At 42.4% G+C, this 24170-nt stretch overlaps 1 protein-coding gene across 4 annotated transcripts in view; it reads left to right on the top strand.

Annotated features, from left to right (window-relative positions):
- Nucleotides 1–24170, top strand: part of PLCE1 (phospholipase C epsilon 1) — a 322822-nt gene that overhangs the window by 219380 nt on the left and 79272 nt on the right. For all 4 annotated transcript variants that reach the window (XM_078434608.2, XM_060641978.3, XM_060641977.3 and 1 more), the window contains exons 5-8: nt 2567–2712; nt 7406–7664; nt 9260–9465; nt 21543–22218. In XM_078434608.2, the coding sequence (XP_078290734.1) occupies nt 2567–2712; nt 7406–7664; nt 9260–9465; nt 21543–22218 (1287 nt within the window). The remainder of the gene's footprint in view (nt 1–2566; nt 2713–7405; nt 7665–9259; nt 9466–21542; nt 22219–24170) is intronic.

The following is a 24170-nucleotide window of genomic DNA, read 5'->3' as shown; positions in this document are numbered from 1 at the left end:
CTACAGCCATAAGAAGAATATAGCCAGAGGGCTCAAGAACTAATGCATCAGGTGTCTTTGGGAAACGCTTTTAACTTTTGGGGATTTATTTTCATTTCTAAGAAGATGAGTTTGAATTTCTAGCTCAAAGAGTCAATAATTATGATTCTAAGTGTTTGCTCACAGTTTCCCAGAGCAGGATAGGGATCATTAAAGGCAAATCACATGAAAGGAAAAACTACACAGAACACCCATGACACTCAGTATTGACAAAACAGTTTCTTGCTCTGGAGAGTCAGGGTTTCACAAAGGTGACTTTTCACTGGGTAACCAGTTGATGAGGGCACAAGGCATAGAAACAGTGAGCAAGGAATCGCTTATAGCTGCAGGAGAAAGGATGGATCTGGGACTCGAGAAGGCTCCTGTGTGCTCAAAACAGCCCCGGGAGATCAGAACAAATGGCCATCTTAGGTTCTCCTCTTCCCAAGAGGCTCTGAATTCCTTGCAGGATGATCTGGACCCAGGCTTGTCCTAGGAGTCTGACTCCAGATCTGTTCTCCTGATGTTGCACGAAGTCCATAGCAGGCTGAGAGCAGAGGTGCGTGCTCAGGGCCCACTGGGCTGGGGCAGGGCTGGGGCAGGGGCTCAGGGTGGCAGGTGGTCCCTCACATCCTGCATCAGCACTCCCGGCTGGTCCCACGGTGTGACCCTGTTTTATCGATGAAGGTCCCTGGTGCCACTGTTTTGCTTTTTGTTTCTGTGTAAGAAAGGGAAAGAGGTGTTCAGCATCTCTCTCTTCTGTTCTCCTTTTTTCATTGCTTTAATTATTTTTTTGGTACTCTCCTTGGTGTCTTCTCCTTTTAGTCTGACTCTGTGTTCAAATATGCAGCTCTTAAGCAAGTGCTTAGGAAAACCTAAGCGGTGCCAAGTTTAAAGAAACTGTCACCCCTGATCAGATAAAAGAGTACCGCACTGGGAGTCCTAGTTTTGACATTAACAAGAACTGTGACCTCAGAAGATCACTTCTCCCATGAGCCATAGATTCTTCATCTGGAAAAATGGGTTTGGACCGCCCTCTGTGGTTGCTGCCAGCACTAAATGTCATTCCTTCCTACCGTTTTATCAATGGGGCTGGTGGGGGTGGGAGGGAAGTGCAGTATGCCGTAGACCTTAAACTCTTTTTTTTGTTGCAGTTGTCGTGGGTCACCATGAGCAGGTGTTCTGGCCTCACTCTCCCTCAGGCCAGGGAAATGAGGTGGTCCCAGGTGCCAGCACTGTTACTGAACCAGTGCAGCTAATGGGCCACGTGGGGTCAAGACCAAGGCTTTGGTTTGTTAACAACTAAGTTTATCAGTCCAGACATTAGCTAGGAGGGAGAAAGTAACTTAAATGAACACAAGTATTCAAGCACCAAAGTATAGGTAGCAGCAAAATAATCTTAGAGATTAAGCAGAGGATCGAGGCTGCGTATCATAAAGGGGGGGGGGGGACTTAGAAGTAGGTTATTATTAAATGTTATACTCTACTCTGTGTCATAGAAAAAACTAATCACATTAGAATAACTTTCATCCCAGACCTTGTGTATACACATCAGGCATTTAGTGAGTGGTTAATAGTGCTACCTCTGCGGCCCACACACCTAAATTCAAATTCAGGCTTTACCACTTTGGGTTGAAGACTTGCGCAAATCTCTTAGGCCCTCTGTCCTTCAGTTTCCTCATCTATAAAATGAGGATAATAATAATCCCTGACTCCAGATTGTTGTGAGAGATGAGTTAACATATGTAAAGTGCTTAGAATAATTCCCGGCACCCGGCACATAGTAAGTGCTATGTAAGTATCTGTTCATTATTAGTTAGTCATTTGAGCAGCATAATAGATAAGGGGTTTATGAAAGATAGTTTAAATATATAATTTTTTTGCATTTTTCATTTGATAGCATGCATTTTACTACTTGATAAATATTCTTTTATTTATGGACTAAGTGCATTGATTGCATTTAATCTTGCTGCCCATCAGTCAAACGTATTTATATGTATTTTAATCAATATTATCCTTGGGCTTTATTTTCTTATAGTCTCATGGAAGTTTATGGATCGAGAGGGAGTTCATGAATTACCTTTCAGCCTCCTTACTTTAAAGATGAAGAATATGGAGAAGTGAAGTGACTTTCCCAGAATCCCATAGCAAAGCAGTGATGGAGACCCAGAGCTTCACCTCCAATCTCTCAGCTGGGTCTTTCATTTCCCAGTACTAAACTGATTTTAAAAAAAAGAAAAAGAGTGGGGTACCGGGGTGGCTCAGTCAGTTGAGCTACCGACTTCGGCTCAGGTCAAGATTTTGCAGTTTGTGAGTTTGAGCCCTACATCAGGCTCTGCACTGACATCTCAAGCCTGCTCCAAATTCTGTGTCTCCTTCTCTCTCTGCCCCTCCCTTGCTCACACACACACTCTCTCTCTCAAAAATAAACATTAAAAATTAAAAGAAAAAAGAAAGAAAGAAAAGAAAAAGAGTTTTCCTGTGGAAAAAAATATTCCTTGGGTTTGCAGGACATAGGTTCAGTGGATCCCCTCTCTGCATTTTCTAGGTGAGCTCCTGGGTAACGTGGCTGATCCTCACGGCGGGCTCCATGGAGGAGAAGCGAGAAGTCTTCTCCTATTTGGTGCACGTGGCCAAATGCTGCTGGAACATGGGCAACTACAATGCTGTCATGGAGTTCTTGGCCGGCCTCAGGTATGGGAGTGGGGAATACAGTTATCTGGGTACGAGGTGAATGGCACTGAATTAATCGCCCTGGAAACCACATTTACCCAAACCAGGCACTTAGTAGTGATTATTTGCGGGAAATACATTATCCTTTGCTAACACCACAAACCTTGCCCCTCAAAGATGTAGCAGAATTCAGCCCCTATGGCCAGTCATGCTCCTAATTAACTGTCTGCTCTGATCTGTTGGCCAAGCTGGGTAAAATTTCCTGCTTGCATAACTCCATCCGCCCCATCACTGACCGCTGCTTACCCTCTGTGTCCTATAAACCCCACTGTTATCTTTTTGCAGCTCTGCCTTATGAATTGCCTCAGCACTGTAGAATCCCAGCCACTGCCTGGGAATGGCTAACACTGATAATAAGCATTCAATAAAAGTAGTTCTTATTTTTATTGAACACTTACTATGTATCAGGCACTGGGCTGTGCATTTCCTATGCATTAAATATTTTAATTCTCATAACAGTTTCTTGGTAGATGCTATAAATTCCTACATCTTGCAAAAGAAGGAACTAAAGTTAGAAGTTAAGTCATTCACCCCAGGCCACCTGGAATGGCTGGGATGTGAATGCAGGCAGCTTTGATTTGAGAGTCCTTGCCCTTCACCTCTGATATCCTGCTCTTATGCCTTCTCCACTAAGCTAATAATAAGATCACCATTTTATCAATAAAGTCTTCTACCTCTTTCCCTTTCAAGCCTCAGTTACCCGGCATAAAGTAACTGCCCCTCACTCTTAATGGAAGGCAATGTGGTGTGAGGAAGAGCATGAGTTGTTGGGTCAGAACAGTGGGATCAAATCCTGGCTCCCCCATGGAATAGCTGTGTGGTCTGGGCAAGGTGCTCGACCTCCTTGAGCCCCAGTTTCTTTATCTGTAAAATGGGGATGATAATAATAAAAAGCACCTACTTCCTCACCCAGGATTTAGTGAGATAGTACAAAGTGTTTAGCACGCATGTTTGGCATGCAGTGAGGCCCCATAAAGCGAACCTGTTGTTCTCAGTGTCTGAGATTCACCTTCCCAGTGAGGGTTCTCACTATAAATAGATCTTGCTCCCTAACGTTATCGGGATTTTTCTTTGATTCTCCAGATCCCTGCAAAGGGATTCGTGGTTGGGGGAAAAAAGAAATTGCTCAGAGTTGGAATTTTTTTTGTCCTTTTGAGCTTTCTTAACTAAGAATAAACTCAAATGACTGTGTCATTGGCATTCAAAATGATACATACAAATGTATCAGGCATGGCTCAAAAGAAGGAAAAAATAGAAAAAATACTGAGAGAACAGGAGATGATTTGGATGATTGGATTCTCTTTGTGATAAATTTTCTACAAAGAACCTCTGGTATTTTTCTTTAAAGAAAAGATTACATTATGATAACATAGTTCTATTTGAATGTGACTTCTCCTCTGTGTTTGGCAAGTTGGTGCCAGCTATTGGCTGGGGACCTCACTTCCTCTCTTCTGGACATCACTGTCCTCAAAGCATGGCAGCTGGCTTGCTCCGAAGTGAATGACAAGAAAACAAGGCAGAAGCTGCAGTGCCTTTTATGACCCAGCCTCAGAAGTCACACACTGTCACTTTACTACATTATACTGGTCACATAAGACTAGCACTGGTTGATTGTGGGTGGGGTCTGTGCTACACAGGGAGGTGTGGATCATTGGAAGAAACAATTAGAAGTAAAAAGATTTACATATAACAATATTTACTCAATCATGGTGTCAATTTAAAATAACCCAGGGGCGCCTGGGTGGCTTAGTTGGTTAAGCATCTGACTCTTGATTTTCAGCTCAGGTCATGATATCACAGTTCATGAGTTCGAGCCCCACATTGGGCTCTGTGCTGACAGTAGGGAGTGAGCCTGCTTGGGATTCTTTCTCTCCCTCTCTCTGTCCCTCTGCTCCTCCCCCACTCATGAGCAATAAATAAATAAATACATAAATAAATAAATTTTAAAAAATAAAAATGAAAAATACAATAACCCAAATGAATATCAGTGGGGAAATGAATGAAATAACATGATGTATTCTTACAATGGAATATTATTTAACCACCAAAAATGTTTTTGAAAAATGTTTGATATCATTGGAAAACACATAATATATAATGCATAAAAATATCTGGGAACAAGGCTGTCTTTACTTAATAGCCTCAGCAATATTTATACAACAACATTTATAAAACATTCAGAACATACATCTACAAATAGAATAAATACTGGAAGGAAATATACCTAATGTTGCCTGTGGATGTAGAACTATGGGTGGGTTTTCTATATTTTTGGTATTTTCCAGATTTTCTACAACAAGCATCTAGTACCTTTATAAACAGAAAAAGAAAGTTTTAAAACAGTGTCAGTGCTCAATCTAACAAAAAACCATTGATCTTGCTGAGGTTTGTCTTGTGCCCCCAAATGTAGTATGACTACTGTCACTCACAGAAACAAGGGCAATTAAATAATGAGAACTGTGTCTCACTCATTTATTCACTTAGTTTATTCACACTTCCATTTCATGCCCCAAAAGGGATTCTTACCACCTTATAAGAAACCAGGTATAGGGCAGGCTGGACTCAGTGGGGTGAAATCAGGAAACAATTTTAGTTTCCTGACCTCACTGTTGTTCAAACCTGCCTGACTGACTTTCCCTGCCCCCTGCTCTGGGTCATACCTTGGGAGGTCCTATAGCTTTCCCGGTCACTGATGGGGTCAATAACTTGTCTCATTCTCCTTTGCTCATGAGCATGAATAAATCTCAGAAACACACAGCTGTGCAAGAAAAGCAGGATGCCTGAGTACCTAATGTGACACCACTTATATAAAGTTTAAAAGCACTCACACATCCCTACAAACTGCTGGGTGATCTATACCTATGTTGGGGAAGCATACTTTGGTGAGGGAAAGAGGAGTATGTGTTCCTGGAGGAGCCCACTGAGGTCTCAACCACATTATTAATGTTTTGTTTTTAATGTTTATTTTTGAGAGAGAGAGAGTGAGCAGGGGAGGAGCAGAGAGAGAGGGAGACACCGAATCCAAAGCAGGCTCTGTGCTTAAAGCAGAGAGCCCGATGTCAGGTTAGGACTCATGAACTGTGAGATCATGACCTGAGCTGAGCCCAATGTTTTATTTTTTAAATGGAGAGGTTGGTGCATGGGGTTTGTCATGTTGTACTTCTCTATGTCCTTTGAATGTCTTCTCTTGGACATAGTGATTTTTTAATCCAGTCTGATATAAATCAAAATTTCAACCTCACCTTTGGTTTAAAGTGTCACCTTTTCCCCACATTTCACAGCCCAACACATCTCAGAAACCTGCAGTGGAGCAGGAGAACGGGGTTTATCTTTTCTCACTCCAGCTCGGGGTCCTTGCAGAAAAAGTGGACAGGAGAAGAAAGAGGAAGGGAGATGGGGTAAAGGAAGCAAAGGTCTCCCTTGATGGGGACAGTTATAATCTGGCCTAGGTGCTCCCAAAGAGAGGTGTGCTTTTAGGGTTCCTCCCCAGTCACTCCTCCTACATTCCCCCACCTGCTGCCCTGTAGGTACCTCTCACTGCACCATTAGCCAGCAAGGAGCAAGGTGCACTCAGTCCCCAGGTTCCAGCTCTGGAAACCCTGTCCTCGCAGACTCTTTCTGCTGGGATCCCTCCTTGGGCAGCCACGTGGACACGTGGAACTGCCCCTCACGGTGGCCCTTACAGACTCACAGGAAACACACAGTGTTTTGCCCTCCCAGATTCTGCAAATGCAGGACAGGCCCACGGGAACCTTTGGGCAGCCCTAGGCAGCCTCTCATCTTTAGACTTTTCCAGGCAGGAGTCACACACCAGTGATCAACAAACTCAGGACAAAGGTCAGCCTCTCCATGGAGTTCACTTGAAGCCCCTGCCCTGGGATGGTCCTCCTCCTTCTCACATATAGAGGGCTCTGACAACTCTATCCAAAGAAATATTCCCTACCTGGCTGCTCAGAGCCAATTCTGCATGGCATGATGGACGGTTATATACCACAGAGGGCAGAGCTGTTGGGGTACCCTTGTGATGAGCTGGTGCCTCTCTTTAGGAAGTGGGGTACCATGTCACCTGTTGTTGTCAGCAGCAAGTTTATCATAGGAAAAGTCCCATCTAACATCCTGTTATGCAAATAGTATTTTAAGATCATGTCCCTTAGGATAACCCGTGGCTTAACGTCAAAGCTGGATTTAGTAAAAGCAGTTCTATAAAAGAGACCAAAACAGATTTCATGTATTTTACTGAGAAACTGGCCTAATCCAAGGATAACATTTTAAATATCAAGAGGAGTGGACGCACCATGTTTTCTGCAGATAGTCCTCCATAAATATCTGTACAAACCATATGACCCACTAGGTTTCCCTTTCGGCTATAGCTGCCAGAAAAATTCAAACCTAGGTTTAATGCCCACCTTCCAAAATTAACTCCTTCCACAAATAACATGTGTTATTTGTATCTGTCCTATTTAATTTTGTGTTTCAATTTTTAATTAAAAGTAATACCTCATTTGGGGAAGTAGGTGGAGATAGGAGTCCTAAATAAATATCAAAACAGTGAAAACTGAGGCAAAAAGAATAAATTTGCATGGAGCTTGGGCTATATACTACAAACGATATTATTTCTCCTTCAGTCTCAAAAAACATCATTTACTTACAATAGGTCAAGAAAAGTTTTAAAAATGTGGCAGTTTATGGACCAGTCTGACCTAGAGACCATGAGGAGCCTGAAGGATGCCATGGCTCAGCACGAATCTTCCTGCGAGTACAAGAAGGTGGTCACGCGGGCTCTGCACATACCTGGCTGTAAGGTGGTTCCGTTCTGTGGGGTGTTTCTGAAGGAGCTCTGTGAAGTACTGGACGGAGCCTCCGGCCTCATGAAGCTTTGCCCGAGGTACAATTCCCAAGAAGAAACTCTAGAGGTGAGTCCTTTCAAAATCTGAAGTCTTTATTGCTGCCTGGCTCCTCACCCACTAAGGCCAAGAAAGAACCTGCTGAGCCTAGGCTAATCCGTTGTCACTGTTGTGCTGGGTAACAGGTCCTTGGAAATTCCTGAGAAAAAAAATGCTGGCTAGCACTGTTTGGGGCTTCTTCTTGTTAAATTAGCTTGAATGGGGCAGTGTGTAAGTACCAGTGAAAATGGGTGTTGTTCTTTGATTTTTTTTAAGGGATGATGGGGTTTTCTTCTCTCATTGGGTGGGAATGTCTGTATGCAGAGGATAAGAGAAGTCAAGCAAGAGTAGTAAGTTTTCTGAATCAGAGAAAGAAAACATGGCGGGAGGTCAACGCTGCCTTGCTTTCCTCCTCTGTGGGAGGACCCTGGAGAAGCTGGCATCTCATGTAAAGACGAGCTCCAGGCTCTGATCACGGCTGTCTCACCTCTCCCAGGCCCGTGGCTTCTTGTTCCTGACTCCCAGAGGGGAGAGGACCTTGTGAGCTTTGACTCAGTGTATCGGGCATTGGAGAGAAAGGGCTCAGAGAAACTTGAAGAAAATAAGGAAACCGCCCTAGATGGTGTTTAGAAATGAAAGAAGAGACTGAATTGGGAGAACTTTACCAAGAATTTTGAGGAGTCCATAGCTGGCAGTTTCAAACCCAAATCTAGGATCATTGTCACCATGGCAACAGCAACACTACTGACCTCACATACACACACACACACACACACATACACACACACACACACACACACACACACACACACACACACTCACATACACCCCTTCTCGGTGGCCGTGAGAAGATTCCTAAAACTTCAGCCTCTGTGTCACCTGGGAACCAGGCATCACCTGGTATCAGGGAGACTTAAGAGCCCTTGACAGGCACAGGTAACACTACCAGCTTGCATCTCTCTGGCTTATGCAGGGAGATAAAAGTGCAGTAAATGGAGGAGTAAGCTTAACACAAGCCCTCCCTAGCACACCCACACCAGCTTAGACGCAGAGGATGCCACATCCAGTGGTGCAGCTGGAGCGCTTACCTCTGATGGGAGAAACTTCCTGATCATGAATACAAACTCTAAGAGCTTTAAAACCTCCAGGAAACCTCTGTGCTACCATAGGATATATGGGAAATAAAGCAAACATCATTCTTTCTCTGTGTTTCCCTTGGGCCCCAGGAATGTTATCTGGTTCCATAGAATGGACTTCTGTCATGGTTTTTCTCAATTCTCTCTGCCAGGAGAAAACAACCCTACCCTTTCTCGGCAAAGTAGGGCTAATCTTCTCCCTCGGGAGCCTTGAAATAATGCTGCTTTTTGTGTTGTAAATTTGAAACAGAGCGTTGATTCCTACAGGAACTAAAATTGTCTTAGTGGAAACAAGAGTGAGTTCCGATAGCTCATGTGGTGAAACGAAAAAATGTTTTTCCTGGAGGCTCTTTCTTTTTCTTTCAATAAGAAATAGGCATAAGTGCCATTATTTATGGCTGCTGTGCTTTTATTTCCCTACCCAAGTCTTTTATTTAAGACACAGTACATGAAGTTGCAGTAACAAATTCTTGGTATGTTTTTCTGTAGTTTGTAGCTGATTACAGCGGACAAGATAATTTCTTACAACGAGTGGGACATAATGGCTTAAAGAATTCGGAGAAAGAGTCCACAGTCAACAGCATCTTTCAGATCATCAGGAGCTGCAGCCGAAGTCTGGAGGCCGAGGAGGAGGACAGCCCCAGTGAAGGAAACAGCTCCAGGAAAAATTCCTTAAGGGATAAAGCCCGATGGCAGTAAGTTCTACACTGTAAAAAGAGAGATGCTCATTTTTTTTCCTTTTTCCTATCTCAGTTTGGTGTTAGGTGGACTCCTAACAAAACCCCACCACGACTCTACCAATTCTGAATTTGAATTTTCCTTTCTAACTTGGCTGCTTTGTTCTAGACTTACTGCTCGTAATTTAACTTCTTGCCACCTGTTATCTCTTTAAAAAGAATAAGCTAGAGCTATCCTGTCATTTCTAAAAATTCAACAAATAAAGTTTTAGGATTAGAACCATGGTATTTATTAATTTCATAGCTTCTTTAAAAAATAATTGTTATTGATCATGGGGTGGGGCAGAGGGACAAGCATTAATATATTTTTAAGTCAAATACACTGATTTATTAGGGCTGGAGTGACACCCTGAAATCAGTCTTTTTAGGAGCTCCCCTAAGCCTCTGGGTGATTGTAAGCCAGGTTGTTTAAAGATCTCATTTCTGGGTGCCTGGGTGGCTCAGTTGGTTAAGCGTCTGATTTTGGCTGAAGTGATCTCATGGTCCATGGGTTCAAGTCCCACATAGGCTCTGTGCTGACAACTCAGAGCCTGGAGCCTGCTTGGGATCCTCTGTCTCCCTTGCTCTCTGCCCCTCTCCTGCTCACGTACCCTCTCCCTCTCTCTCTCAAGAATAAATAAACATTTTTAAAAGAGAGAGAGAGATCTCACTTCCAGAAACACGATTCTGCAAGGTGGCATCTGTAGCTTTAAAACTGTTCAGTTGTTCCAATTGCTTGTTTATCTACAGCCGTTGCTGCCTACCTAGACATGTGTACCCACAACTACATGACAAGTTCAGAAATCAGTGGTCTTGGGGCATATATTGTGCCTCTTCAAGGCCATTTGTTCATGGGAAAGTCTAACTCAAATGGCAGAGCCTGGTCCAGCTAGAGGAATCCTCTAGCCCCATCTAAAACCTGTCTACTGGCTTTGACATCTTTGCCATGGAAGATTTTATCTGTAGTCAGTACTCATGAGTCATACCTTGCAGTTGTCTTTGAGTCCTTATATACAATTGTGTGCATTTATAAGACCTTGTAGTTTGTTTTGCAAAGCCTTTTCTGGTTGTGTCTGTGTGTGTGAGCCTATACTGGGAAGGGCAACAGTGTTTTCAGAAAATAATTTCTTTGGATTTATAGAGCTAAATCCTTAGAATCTGTTGTGAACATAGAAATGAATGCTTTGTGCCTGAATCTCTAATGCTGTTATGTTTTAAGGAGATAAACCTGTATTCCAGATTCCTCCAAAGGACCCAAGTGCTCAAAGAATAATCTTACCACAGTGTCTGGGCCCTAAAGCTCAAATGTCTCACAAGTAGCTTCTACCAGTTGTTTTTTGTTTTTTAATTATCTCAAATCAAAGATTATTTGAAAGTTTTCTCACTAACTGTTGCCGACATTAGTAGCAATGTATATGCAGAGAGAGGACCGTTGATAAATAAACACATGTCTGCACAGGAAGCATCTCATAGCCATTTAAGTCCTTAATCTATATCTGCCTTTACTTGCCTATCTGTGTTTATAGGTATCTAGGTATATACTAAACTCCTTTCACGAAAGATTTTGTAGATGCTTATAAGAATAAATATAAATAAGGGCACCTGGGTGGCTCAGTCAGTTAAGCATCTGACTCTTGCTTTTGGTTCAAGTCATTATCTCATGGTTTGTGGGATCAAGCCCCATGTTGGGCTCTGTACTGACAGCAAGGAACCTGTTTGGGATTCCCTCTCTCTTTTCCTCTCTCTCCACCCCCCGCTCTTTCTCTCTCACGCTCTCTCTCTCTCAAAATAAATAAATAAACAATAAAAAGTGAATAAATATAAATAATTGATGATATTAAGGGAAAAGAGAAATAGGATAGGAAAGAGTAAAACATAATCAAGTGTGTACTATCCAGTCTTTACAGTGACTAAATTTTGTTCTGAGAATTCTTAGTGACCAAAAGAAAGAGACAGTCATGATCCATGATAAGTTTCACGGTATTTATAAGAAAAATCAGACAGATGATTTAGAGAAGAAGCATGCCTTTTCCTTTGTTACACCCTACTAGGAGAGATACATCATCCCTGAATAGATAAAATAATGAATTTCAGATGGCTCTTCTTTATAACAACCTTCTCTTGGGGCAATGTGGGGAGGGGTGGGAGGTGTCACTTAAAGATGTCAACCTTTCTAAACTACTTTTAGGAATGCTGCCTTTGATTGAGCCTTAGAGACTTAGCCTCTGAGTTTCCCTTAACATCTTTTTGATGGTTTTTTTGGCCTGGAGTTCCTTCAAGTAATACATTTCTTATTTCATCCAACCACCTCTCCAGAAATTTTCATTCCCAATTTTCTACTTATTCTCTTGTCCCCTTTCTAATCATTTTATCATCTACATCCCAAGAATGTTGCTCTTTCACTTCCCATTTTCCAGCCTTTACTGGTAAGCAGTCTTAGAAGGGGAAAAAAATCACAAAAATGCAAATATCCTCTGAAGCCATGTTAAAATCACATTAAAAGCTAGGTCACTCAGTACCAGAAATAGTTTGTTTTACCCCAAGTGGCTGCTCCTCTGAAAAGAACCAGCAAACACAAAAACCGGGGGTGGGGGTGTTTAATAGAATTCACTGAACCCAAATCAGCAAGCACTGTTCCTGGAACCATCTGCCAAGCCTGGGGAACCTATTCCTGAACCAGAGCCCCATGTTATAATTTCCAGCACAGGGATGTGTGTGGCAAAGGGATTTCCAGGTCCCAAAACCCATAGGACCCATGCTTTGTTGTTGATTTGGCCAAAACAAAGACTCTATAAACCTTTAGCCCTGTTCCTGTGGCAGCCATCAACTCTGTGAAACTTACATCAAAGAAAGAAGGGACAATCTCATGGTCATTGCTTCTCCCAGCCTGCAGAGTTCTCTTATAATTTTTCTCAAATCTCCCAGCTACTCCTGCCAGAAAACCCATTTGAAGCACTCACAGAAACCCCAGGAAAGTGATTATAAAAAGTTCAAGTCCTCAGCAGGAAAGGAATAGGGTTTAGAGAATCTCAAAAGGTCAGTGGAATTTTAGGGTCAACTCATCCAACTCCCCTGTACAGATGAAGAAGTGATGCCCATGGAGTCACTTGCCCATGTGATGCCTACAGAGCTGGGGCATAAGCCTGACCACATTTTCGGTACAAGACAGGGTCTTTTCTCCTGCAGTGTTCAAGGCATTTCTTGTTACTGTAGAGGGGCTAACCTCAGCTTCTTTTTATTTCTAGTTCCTATAGATTGGGAACATCTGAATTATAAAAAACACTCCAGTTATATTTTATACAACCTATAAAACTCATTAATAAAGACTTTGTGGGGTGCCTAGATGGTTCAGTCAGTTGAGCATCTGACTCTTGATTTTGGCTCGGGTCATGATCCCAGGATCATGGGATTGAGTCCATATCAGGCTCCATCCTGAGTGTGGAGATTCTTAAGATTCTCTCTCCCTCTCTCTCTCTCTCCCTCTGCCCCTCTCCCCTGCTCACATTCTCTCTCTCTCTCTCTCTCTCTCTCTCTCTCTCTCTCTCTAAAATAAAATAAAATTTAAAAAAGTGATGATTTTTTTAAATTTACCAGCACGGAGAATAAAGAGTTTTGTCTTGTGAGTTTGTGTAAGTCATGGAGGCATAAGAGAAGCATGTGATACCATTGCAGGAAAATGGAAATTAAGAATATTAAGATGTGAGGAGCTTGGGTGGCTTGGTCGGTTGAGAATATGACTCTTGATTTTGGTTCAGGTCATGATCCTAGAGTTGTGGGATTGAGGCCCACATCGGACTCCTTCCTGAATGTGAAGCCTGCTTAAGATTCTCTCTCTCTCTCTCTCTCTCTCTCTCTCTCTCTCTCTCTCTCTCTCCCTCTCTAGTAAGATGTGTAAGAAGATTGTGTAGTCATATAGGACCTGCAAGGTCTTAATATTGTTGCCCCTCTTTAAGATGCTGCAGCTTAGGGGTGCCTAGGTGGCTCAGTCAGTTGAGTCTGACTTCAGCTCAGGTCATGATCTCACAGTTTGTGGGTTCGACCCCCATGTCAGGCTCTGTGCTAACTCTCAGAGCCTGGAGCTGCTTCAGATTCTGTGTCTCCCTCTCCTTCTGCCCCTCCCCTGCTCATTCTTGTCTCTCAAAAATAAATAAACATTAAAAAAAAAAGTTAAAAAAAAAAGATGCTGCAGGGGCACCTGGGTGGCTCAGTCAGTTGGGCAGCTGACTGGCTCAGGTCATAATCTCACAGCTCATGAGTTCGAGCCCCACGTCGGGCTCTGCGCTGACAGCTCAGAGTCTGGAGCCTGCTTCAGATTCTGTGTCTCCCTCTCTCTCTGCCCCTTCCCTGTTCTCTCTCTCTCTCTCTCTCTCTCTCTCAAAAATAAATATTAAAAAAAAAGATGCCGCAGCTTAAGAAGAATTTGTACATTTGAAGAAATTGGATATAAGTAGATAATGAGTTCAGACAGAACCTTAGAATGGAGACTGCTTGAGATGATTAAGAACTCAAATTTTGCAGTCGCATTGCCAGCACTCTCTATTTATGTCACCTGGGTAGGTGACTTCATCTCACTAAGCCTTGGTTTTGTCATCTAAAATAGGGATGGCCATACTGCTTTATAGAGCTGTTGTAAGGATTTTGTGAGATAAGCACTTTTACACTGTAAATGCCACATAGATGGGATTATCGGGCCACGGCTGCCATCACACCCTTCAGTGCCAAGCCAGGGCATCTGGGGGCCTGACACTTAGGTGTGGGCACTTGGCAGCAGTCACCATTTTAGGACCACCCCTCAGTCATGCTCCCCTTCCTTACTGGAGAGAGCTGAATTCTGTGCCCTCCTACTCCAACTGCCTCCTTGAGACTTGCCTGGAAGATTATCCAATCCCACAGGGATAGAAAATAAGAAAGCTGAGCAGAAAGAAGTACAGTATCTGAGAAACACACACACACACACACACACACTCACACACGCACTCTCAATGTGCAGACACAAAATAATAAAATGACAGGAAACCAGTTATTCTCCACAGAAGATGGTATAGACCAGTCTCAATCTTACAAACACCCACCTCATAACATCCTTTACATATAGTTGACTGCTTCAGGCCAGCCCAGACCCTAACATGGTCTCCCCTACACCACCCTTGGCTTTGCTGGGCATACCTGGGACCCTCTCTGTCTCTCTCTCTCTCTTCCTGTCTCCTCAGCCAGCACCCAAGACCAGTCCTACTTCTGTGACCTATAACAAAGAAAGCCATTTCCCACTGTCTGCACGACATTCAGTTCAAGCTAGTTTATCACTTGAATCCCAACTTGAAATTTGGACACCATTTCCACAGTGAAGCAATGTTTGTTTGGTGGTTACATTCTAGAATATTGACTTTGCACATGTAATCCGGACAATAATAATATTAGTAATATTTAACATGCTGTTATTTATTAAGAGCCTACATTTGAGCAAACACTGTCCTAAATATTTCACATATATCACATTATGTAATCCTCACAATAGTTCCGTTTTACTCAGGATCTTATACCTCCCAGGGCCAGGATTTAACCTCAGGCAGGCTGGCTCCAAATCATGATGAATCATGGTCCTGTAATCATAATAACGTTGTAGGAAGTAATGAATAGTTATTAAGAAAATACATAACTAGGTTGGGGCGCCTGGGTGGCTTCAGTCGGTTAAGCATCCGACTCCTGATTTCGCTCAGGTCATGATGTCATGCTTGGAGAGGTGGAGCCCCCGCATCGGGCTCTGTGCTGACAAGGTGGGGCCTGTTTGGGATTCTATTTCTCCCTTCTCTCTCTGCCTCTCCCCTGCTCTCTCTCTCGGTCTCTCTCAAAATAAATAAATAAACATTTTTAAGAATGCCTAACCAAGTTGATTAATAGCCTACTTGTCCCCACATATAAGATTTTCATTAGGGAACTTTAGAAAAATATTTATTTGTCAATTTATGGTTTCTAACTGACTGACTCTGTGGAACTTCTCCAGGGGGTTCAGATACACACTTTCCTTCTGTTTCACTCCGTGGTCTTCTTCTTAGGGCATATGACCTAAGTTTGACAAAGTAGCTTCTTTGCTGGTAAATCACATCTTTGATCTTTGATTATGTTATTTGGTCCCTAAATAACCCTTTAAATGCCACCAACTCCTCCTCGTAAACCCACAGGGATTTGTCTCCTAAGAGAATCAGGCACAGAAGTGCAGAACATCCACCGTAAGATCTAAGAGACAAAGCCTCTAGTTTCTGTCTTGAAATGAACTTATTTCATTACCAAAACAATTGTCACTTTTCTCTTAGGCATTATCTTAGGCTTTTTAATGTAACTGTTAACACTCAGCATTAGTCCTTTTTGTGTTCAAAAATAGAAACTGATGCTAAGAAAGACAGTGTCTCTCGCTCCCAGTTTACATTAGCTCTGAGCAGCAGAAAACAGGCTCCAGAAAAGCTGCACAGTTTTCTTTCCAGACACTGGGTTTTTTTTGTGTGTGTGTATGTTTTTTTTTTAAATGTTTATTTATTTGTGAGAGAGAGGGAGACAGTAGCACCAGTGGGGGAGGAACAGAGAGGGGGACACAGAATCAGAAGCAGGCTCCAGGCTCTAAGCCGTCCGCACAGAGTCCAACACGGGGCTCGAACTCACGAACCGAGAGATCATGACCTGAGCTGAAGTGGGACGCTTAACCAGGCACCCCCAGATGCTGTTTTTTTGTAATACTTGCAGTTTTTCACTGCAAATACTTGGTTTAGCTCAGAACTCGAATTAAATGGAATATGGGAGACACTATTTGTTTTGCTCAATTAAAATCAGAAGTTATATGTCCAAATTAGCATAAGTTGTACTTTATGGGTACAGACACCAATTGAATCCTTTCTGCTCTTAAAAAAAACAACAAAAACCAGAAGTGTGACCTGGAGAATGTGAAAATGATCCCAGAGAAAGGAAATAAAAAGATAAAAGAGCTTGCATGTGGCCCTAAAGAAAACCCCTCTAGAGCAATAGTTGGGCCCATTTAGTGTAGAGAAAAGGAAGGTGGGGAAAGGAGAAGCAGGAAGAATGAAATCTTGGTCTTCCTATATTTAATTATAGTGGTGTACTTTACTGAGCCAGACACAGCTCTAAGTGCTTTCTTTGCAAGTACTCTTATTTGAGCCTCACCTGCTCTGTGAAATGAGCATTGTCTTTTTGCCATTAACAGATAAGTAAAGTGAGGTTGAATGATTTGACCAGGTCACACAGCAGATAGGTGGCAGAGCTAAACATTAAACCCACAGTGACTATAGACGGCATGTTCCTAACCACCATTCTATGTGTATGAACCATGAGCATAAGCATTGTAGACGAGGACATAAATAAATATTGGTTTTCCATTGTTCTTGATGGCAGTTTCAGAGGAATCAAGCTAGGCTAGACATAAAGGATTTTCTTTTTGTTTCTTCACTTTTTATCATTAAATGCAACATTAAGAAAAGTACATAAAGGGTGCCTGGGTGGCTCAGTCAGTTAAACATCTGACTTTGGCTCAGGTCGTGATCTCGCGGTTCCTGAGTTCAAGCCCCACATTGGGCTCTATGCTGACAGCTAAAAGTCTGGAGCCTGCTTCAGATTCTGTGTCTCCCTCTCTCTCTGCCCCTCCCCTGCTCATGCTGTCTCTCTCTCTCTCTCAAAAATAAACATTAAAAAAATTTTTTTTAATAGTTACAAACAGAGAGGGAGGGAGGCAAATCATAAGAGACTCTTAAATACAGAGAACAAACTGAGGGTTGATGGGGCGGGGGTTGGGGAATGGAGGGGGACGCTGGGGGAGAGGGGGAAATGGGTGATGGGCATTGCGGAGGGCACTTGTTGGGATGAGCACTGGGTGTTGTATGTAAGCGATGAATCACGTGAATCTACCTCCAAAACCAAGAGCACACTGTATACACGGTATGTTAGCCAAATAAATAAATAAATAAATAAATAAATAAATAAATAAATAAAATATTTTAAAGATTTTAATTTAAAAAAATTTTTAAGTACATAAAATAGGGTGTGTTTGCAGCTAGCACGCAAATCTTGATTTCTAATAACATTCTTCAATAAAAGAAAGCAAAGTTCCTTAGAGAAATGGCTGATCCTAGAGCTAGGGCAGGAAATACAAAAGATGAGCCTGGGGCATTTTGTTGTACCGGAAAGTAAAGAAGTGCTAAAAACAAACAAAGGAAGTACAATAAACTTCAAAGGAATACAAGAGCCAACTAAGAAAGCTTCTGATGGCCAAAGCTGGGACAATTCGAGCTACAAAATGAAGTAGAATTAGATTATAAACTAAAATATTAAATAAATATTCATGAACCCATATACGTAAATGATAAATAAACAGATGGGAGAGAAGAGACAAATCTCCCACGCAGAAGAATTCCAAAAAACCTATGTAGATATTCTGCCCTTGAAGAGGTAGAAAATAACTTTCTACCCTTTACATGTGCATGTGGACTTCCTTCCAAAGAGGACAATGTGGAAAGGAGTTTTAAAAATGTCATTGAGGTGGGTGCTTGTTGGGATGAGCGCTGGGTGTTGTATGTAAGCGATGAATCACAGGAATCTACCCCCAAAACCAAGAGCACGCTGTACACACTGTATGTTAGCCAGTTTGACAATAAATTATATTAAAAATAATAATAAAGAATAACTTTACAGTGGGACATGACCAACACAACCTCAGTCAGATCAACATCAACAGTTAAATCATGTTAATAGTATGTTCCCTGGCTGTGATGTGAGGAGAATGACTCTCTAGCCCAGTGAGCTTCCTCCCCAGAGGAATTAGCCCCAGTCTAATTATGAGAAAAATATCTGGCAAATTCTAATTGAGAGACATTCTACAAAATACCTAACCAGTGCTCCTCAGAACTGTCAAGATCATTAAAAACAAGGGAAGTGTAAGAAACTGTCATATGTAAGAAGAGCCTTATAGAAGCATGACAACTAAATGTAATATGGAATCTTGAATAGAATCCTGGAAAAGAAAAAGGACATGGGGGGGAAAGAAACTAAGGAACTCTATGGAGTATGGACGTCAATTAATAATAATGAATCAGTATTGGATTATGAATTGTGTCAAACATACCATCCCAATAAGATGATCATAACAGGGAAAACCAAATGTGGGATCTACTGTTTTTGAAATTTTTCCACAAATCTAAAATTATTCTAAAGTTAAAAGTTAAAAAAAAAAACTGGTGTATTTTGGGGGCACCTGGGTGGCTCAGTCAGTTGAGCGTCCGACTTCAGCTCAGGTAGTGATCTCAGGGTTTGTGAGTTTGAGGCCCACATCAGGCTCAAAGCTGTCAGCATGAAGCTCTCTTTGGATCCTCTGTCCCCCTCTCTCTCTGCCCTTCCCCCCGCTTGTACTCTCTCTCTCTCTCAAAATAAATAAATAAATAAACAAACTTAAAAAAAAAAAAGAATGTATTTGGATAATCATCAAGTCAATGCATGCATAACTCCCGCCCACAGTGAAACATTGCCCAGCACCAGAAACTGTGTGTTTCCCTTCTCAATTTTGTCACCCTTTCCCCTAGACTAAAATTCACTGCTACTTCCTGCTTTTCTTTATAACTATACCCCTCTGTGCATTTCTAAATAACATAGTATAGTTTTACCTGGTTTTGAAATTTACATTTACACAAATATAACCATACAATATATATTGTTGTGTGTCTTGCTTAAGATATGTCCCTGTCGTTGCATTGTGCTAGCTATTTATTACCTGTTTGTTTTCATTGCTGTGCAATTCATTACATTGTATGAATCCACCAAATTTTATTTATACGACATTTGGATTGTTTCCAGTGTTTCCAGTGTGTGTTATCTGAAAACGATATTCTGATTATCAGATTTGTGAGATCTCTTGTAGATTTATTTTCTTTTTTTAAGAATATCTACTAGAGCCTAAATGTCCATCAACTGATGAATGGATAAAGAAATTGTGGTTTATATACACAATGGAGTACTACGTGGCAATGAGAAAGAATGAAATATGGCCCTTTGCAGCAACGTGGATGGAACTGGAGAGTGTGATGCTAAGTGAAATAAGCCATACAGAGAAAGACAGATACCATACGTTTTCACTCCTATGTGGATCCTGAGAAACTTAACAGGAACCCATGGGGGAAGGGAAGGAAAAAAAAAAAAAAGAGGTTAGAGTGGGAGAGAGCCAAAGCATAAGAGACTCTTAAAAACTGAGAACAAACTGAGGGTTGATGGGGCGTGGGAGGGAAACGAGGGTGGGTGATGGGTATTGAGGAGGGCACCTTTTGGGATGAGCACTGGGTGTTGTATGGAAACCAATTTGACAATAAATTTCATATATTGAAAAAAAAAAAAAAAAGAATATCTACTTATGGGAGGCAAGGAGGAAGAACCTGCCATTTGAAAGCAGGAATGGGATCTTGCTCAGGGACCAGGATCTAGACCAAGAGTCCAGGAAGCCCAGTGCCACTGCTCCTGCCCTGCCAGGAGTCACAGTAGGCTGCCCAAGTGCCTCAAGTCAGTGGGAACGTTCCTTCCCAGAGATGTATGGACCAGCTCCTTCTCAATTTTATCCACCACTTTGCAAGTGATGTCTATGGATCAAACAGCAAAAACCTTGATCTTTTCTTTTTTTTTTAAATCTCTATTCTTTTTTTTTTTTAATTTTATTTATTTTCAGAGAGAAACAGAGAGTGTGAGCAGGGGAAGGGCAGAGAGAGGGAGAGAGAGATTCCCAAGCAGGCTCCATGCTGTCAGCACAGAGCCTGATGCGGGGCTCAATCCCAAGAACCGTGAGAGCATGACCTGAGCCAAAATCAAGAGTCAGCCACCTAACTGACCGAGCATCCAGGGGCCCAGAAACCTTGATCTTAATAACAATTCTTCATGCTTTGAAAAAAAAAGAACAAGTCTCTCTTGGGCACATTCCTACAAAGGTGATCCTATACAAAGGAGGCAATAAGGTCTCCCTTGCCTTCCCCCTAGATCCTTCTGGCCCTAACAATCCAGATTCCCAACTCAGGGAAGACAACTTGCTGAATTTTCCAAGCAGACAAGTCCTTTATGTGCACATGTATACATACATGAGCATACACACACACACACACACACACACACACACACACACACACACACAATGAAAATCTAAGGTTGAGTCAAGGAGAACTATTGTTGTTCATCTAGCCACCATGGCTGTATTTTCCAAGTGTCTTTGAACTAATGGTACTTTATTTTTTAACAGAGACACTTCTCAGGCCAACGTAGTAAGTCTTGTTCTGCCTATTTTAGCCCCATTGTGTTCAGGTCACAACATTTGGTTCTGATCAAGTAGAAGGCAGTCGAACTTAGTGAGGAAGGTCCCAGGCTGACAAGTCAGAGCAGAATCCTGCCTTGGGTAGGCCTCTTCTGAGCTGGATGACCTGGAGGGAGTTATTCTACCCCTTTTGAGCCCAGCTTCCTCATAGGTTAAAAAGAAAAAAAAATCTTACATCACAAGTAGGTCAAATTAAGTGCAAAAATGTATATAACAGTGCACCTGGGTGGCTCAATTGGTTGAGAGCCCGACTCTTAATTTCAGCTCATGCCATGATCCCAGGGTCATCGGATTAAGCCCTACATCAAGCTCCACACTGAGCATGGAGCCTGCTTAAGATTCTCTCTCTCTCTCCCTCTGCCCTTCACCACCCTCCCTCTCTCTCTCTCTCAAAAAAAAAAAAAAAAAAAAAAAAGTATGTAATGTATTTAACAGTTCCTGACACAAGAGGGGAAACTAATACATAATGAAGATTGTTGATATTAAAAATACAAGAACTTATAGTAGTTCCTTTCCTTATGCCTACAGACATACTGCTAAATACATGGTTTTAGAATACAGCTATAAAAAGTTTACTCTGACCTTTAGCATTTTATATTTCCTATGCTAATTTGAACTTACAGTGGAGTGAAAAATGATGTCCAGTGTCAGCAAAAGGCTTTGTGGTGTTCTCACTTCTGATTACAAGACAGATCAAATTTGTATCTTTTTCCATTAGGTTTATCATTGGAGACCTGTTAGATTCTGAAAATGACATCTTTGAGAAATCCAAAGAATGGGACGCTCATGGATCAGAAGAGCCACAGAAGGCCTTTGACCATGGGACAGAGCTAATCCCATGGTACGTGCTGTCCATCCGAGCCGATGTGCACCAGTTCCTGCTGCAGGGGGCCACTGTCATCCACTATGACCAGGACACGCACCTCTCTGCCCGATGCTTCCTCCAGCTTCAGCCTGACAACAGCACCTTGACCTGGACAAAGCCCACCACTGCTTCCCTGGCCAGTGCTAAAGCAAAACTCGGTGTGCTTAGTAACACGTCTGAGCCTGGCAAATTCCCGTTACTGGGCAATGCTGGACTAAGTGGCCTGGCAGAGGGGGTCTTGGATCTGTTCTCAGCAAAAGCTGTGTACATGGGACACCCTAGCATCGATATACACACTGTGTGTGTTCAGAACAAACTGGGTAGCATGTTTCTCTCAGAGACTGGCGTGACGCTGCTCTATGGGCTCCAGACCACGGACAATAGATTATTGCACTTTGTGGCACCCAGGCACACAGCTAAGATGCTCTTCAGTGGATTGCTGGAACTCACGAGAGCCGTGAGGAAGATGAGGAAGTTCCCTGACCAGAGACAGCAGTGGCTGCGGAAACAGTACGTCAGCCTCTATCAGGTAGGGGTGTAGCCGTCCCTCTCTCCTCACTCCCCTAATTCTCAAGTCATTAATCTTGCAAAGCCACACTTGGACCACCAGGGTTCATTCTCACTCTCTGTCATTTACTACCTCAGTGATACAGGGCACCTTTGACTTTACCTTTCTGTGCCTTGGTTTCTTATCTATAAAATGAGAATGATAGCAATACCCATTGTTAGAGCGGCTGTGGGGTTTGACTGAGTTAATATGTGTCAAGTCGTTAATGCCAGTTCCTAATGTATAAAGAATAGTGTGTGGCTTTTATTAGGTCCAGTTAACATTTTGTATGAAAATAGAGACTGCGGTCATTGTACTTCTCACAGCAAAGAAACCAGTTAATATAAGCATATTCGCTTACTCAAAGTTTCCATCGACAGCATTATGGTGTGAACGCTTTTATAATTAATTACGGACCAGCTGATACATTGGAAACCTTCACTTTGGAAATTGAAATCCTGCCCCATCACCTAATATGCTAGGTGACTCTCGGAGCATTAATTCACTGTGTCCTGCTGCCTCACTGTAGCACCTCTGAGCTTTAATGAAGTTCTTCCTCACCAGGTTTATATTGGCACAGCCCTGAGGAGACAGCTTCTCACAGTCAGCTGCTTAAAGTGAGTGTGTTTCTCACTAACCCTAAAATTATCAGGTACTTAACACTCCAGCCAAGGGTGGCGGCAGAACTGGGCTGAGGTGTGAGAAGAGACCGGAAAGACCAGAATAGCATACTCCTGGAAGACAGAGGGCAGATTGCTCGGGAAAACCCTGCCACAAGGGGACAGGACACTATTGATGGCGTTTCCAAATGAGTTGTATCAAAGCATTCAGTTTTTCTTTTTAAAAAAAATTTTTTTAACGTTTTATTTATTTTTGAGACAGAGAGAGACAGAGCATGAATGGGGGAGGGGCAGAGAGAGAGGGAGACACAGAATCGGAAGCAGGCTCCAGGCTCTGAGCCATTAGCCCAGAGCCCGACGCGGGGCTCGAACTCACGGACCGCGAGATCGTGACCTGAGCCGAAGTCGGCCGCTTAACCAAGTGAGCCACCCAGGCGTCCCAAAAAGCATTCAGTTTCTCTTTGTTATGCTTTTCCATCGTTTTTGGCAAAAAAAAAAAAAAAATTATCTTTTTTTACTAGTGTCACAGAACAAATAGAACCATGGCTGAAATTACTCAAATGACTGATTTCATGTACTTGTCACAGTCCTAACATGTTTCTGACAAGTAGAGACATTTTCCCCTGGGCTGTTAGTAGAGATGCACATATATATGTGTGTATGTGTATTTATATAATGCTCCCTTTTTCTCCTTTACCCACATTCATGCAATACTGATGAGTGGAGATCATATCCTGAACAACTAATGGATTAATTGATTAATAAGCATATAGGCCTATGTACACGATTATGCTAATACTGCACAGCACAAAGCCTATTTCAGTTAATTCATCTTAAAGTAGAAACCAAGATACCTGCTTCCTGTCCACTCCACAGGGAGAGTCCAGTGCAGTCAACTGCTTGGAAAAAAAGAAGTCTTCAGGGGCTATTGTAAATGTTGATTTCTTTTCAATTTTTTTTTTTTTTTAGCATTTACTTATTACTGAGAGAGAGAGAGAGACAGAGAGACAGAGCATGAGCATGGGAGGGGCAGAGAGGGGGGAGACACAGAATCCAAAGCAGGCTCCGGACTCTGAGCTGTCAGCACAGAGCCTGATGCAGGGCTTGAACTCACAGACTGTGAGATCATGACCTGAGCTGAAGTCGGACGCTTAACCGACTGAGCCACCCAGGCGCCCCAGGTAAATGTTGATTTTTAATTATAATCATTCGTCATTTCCACAGTCATGCAAATCCATTCAACCTGGACACAAACCAAAGTCTCTGAGCTCAGTTACACTCACTGTCACAAAGCGGCTGGCGATGTGGTTTATT

This window comes from Panthera onca, chromosome D2 (assembly GCF_046562875.1).
Source record: "Panthera onca isolate mPanOnc1 chromosome D2, mPanOnc1 haplotype 2, whole genome shotgun sequence".
In the NCBI taxonomy this organism is placed as follows: domain Eukaryota; kingdom Metazoa; phylum Chordata; class Mammalia; order Carnivora; family Felidae; genus Panthera; species Panthera onca.
The sequence above is the reverse complement of the archived record's forward strand: the minus strand, read 5'-3'. Positions and strand labels throughout refer to the sequence as shown.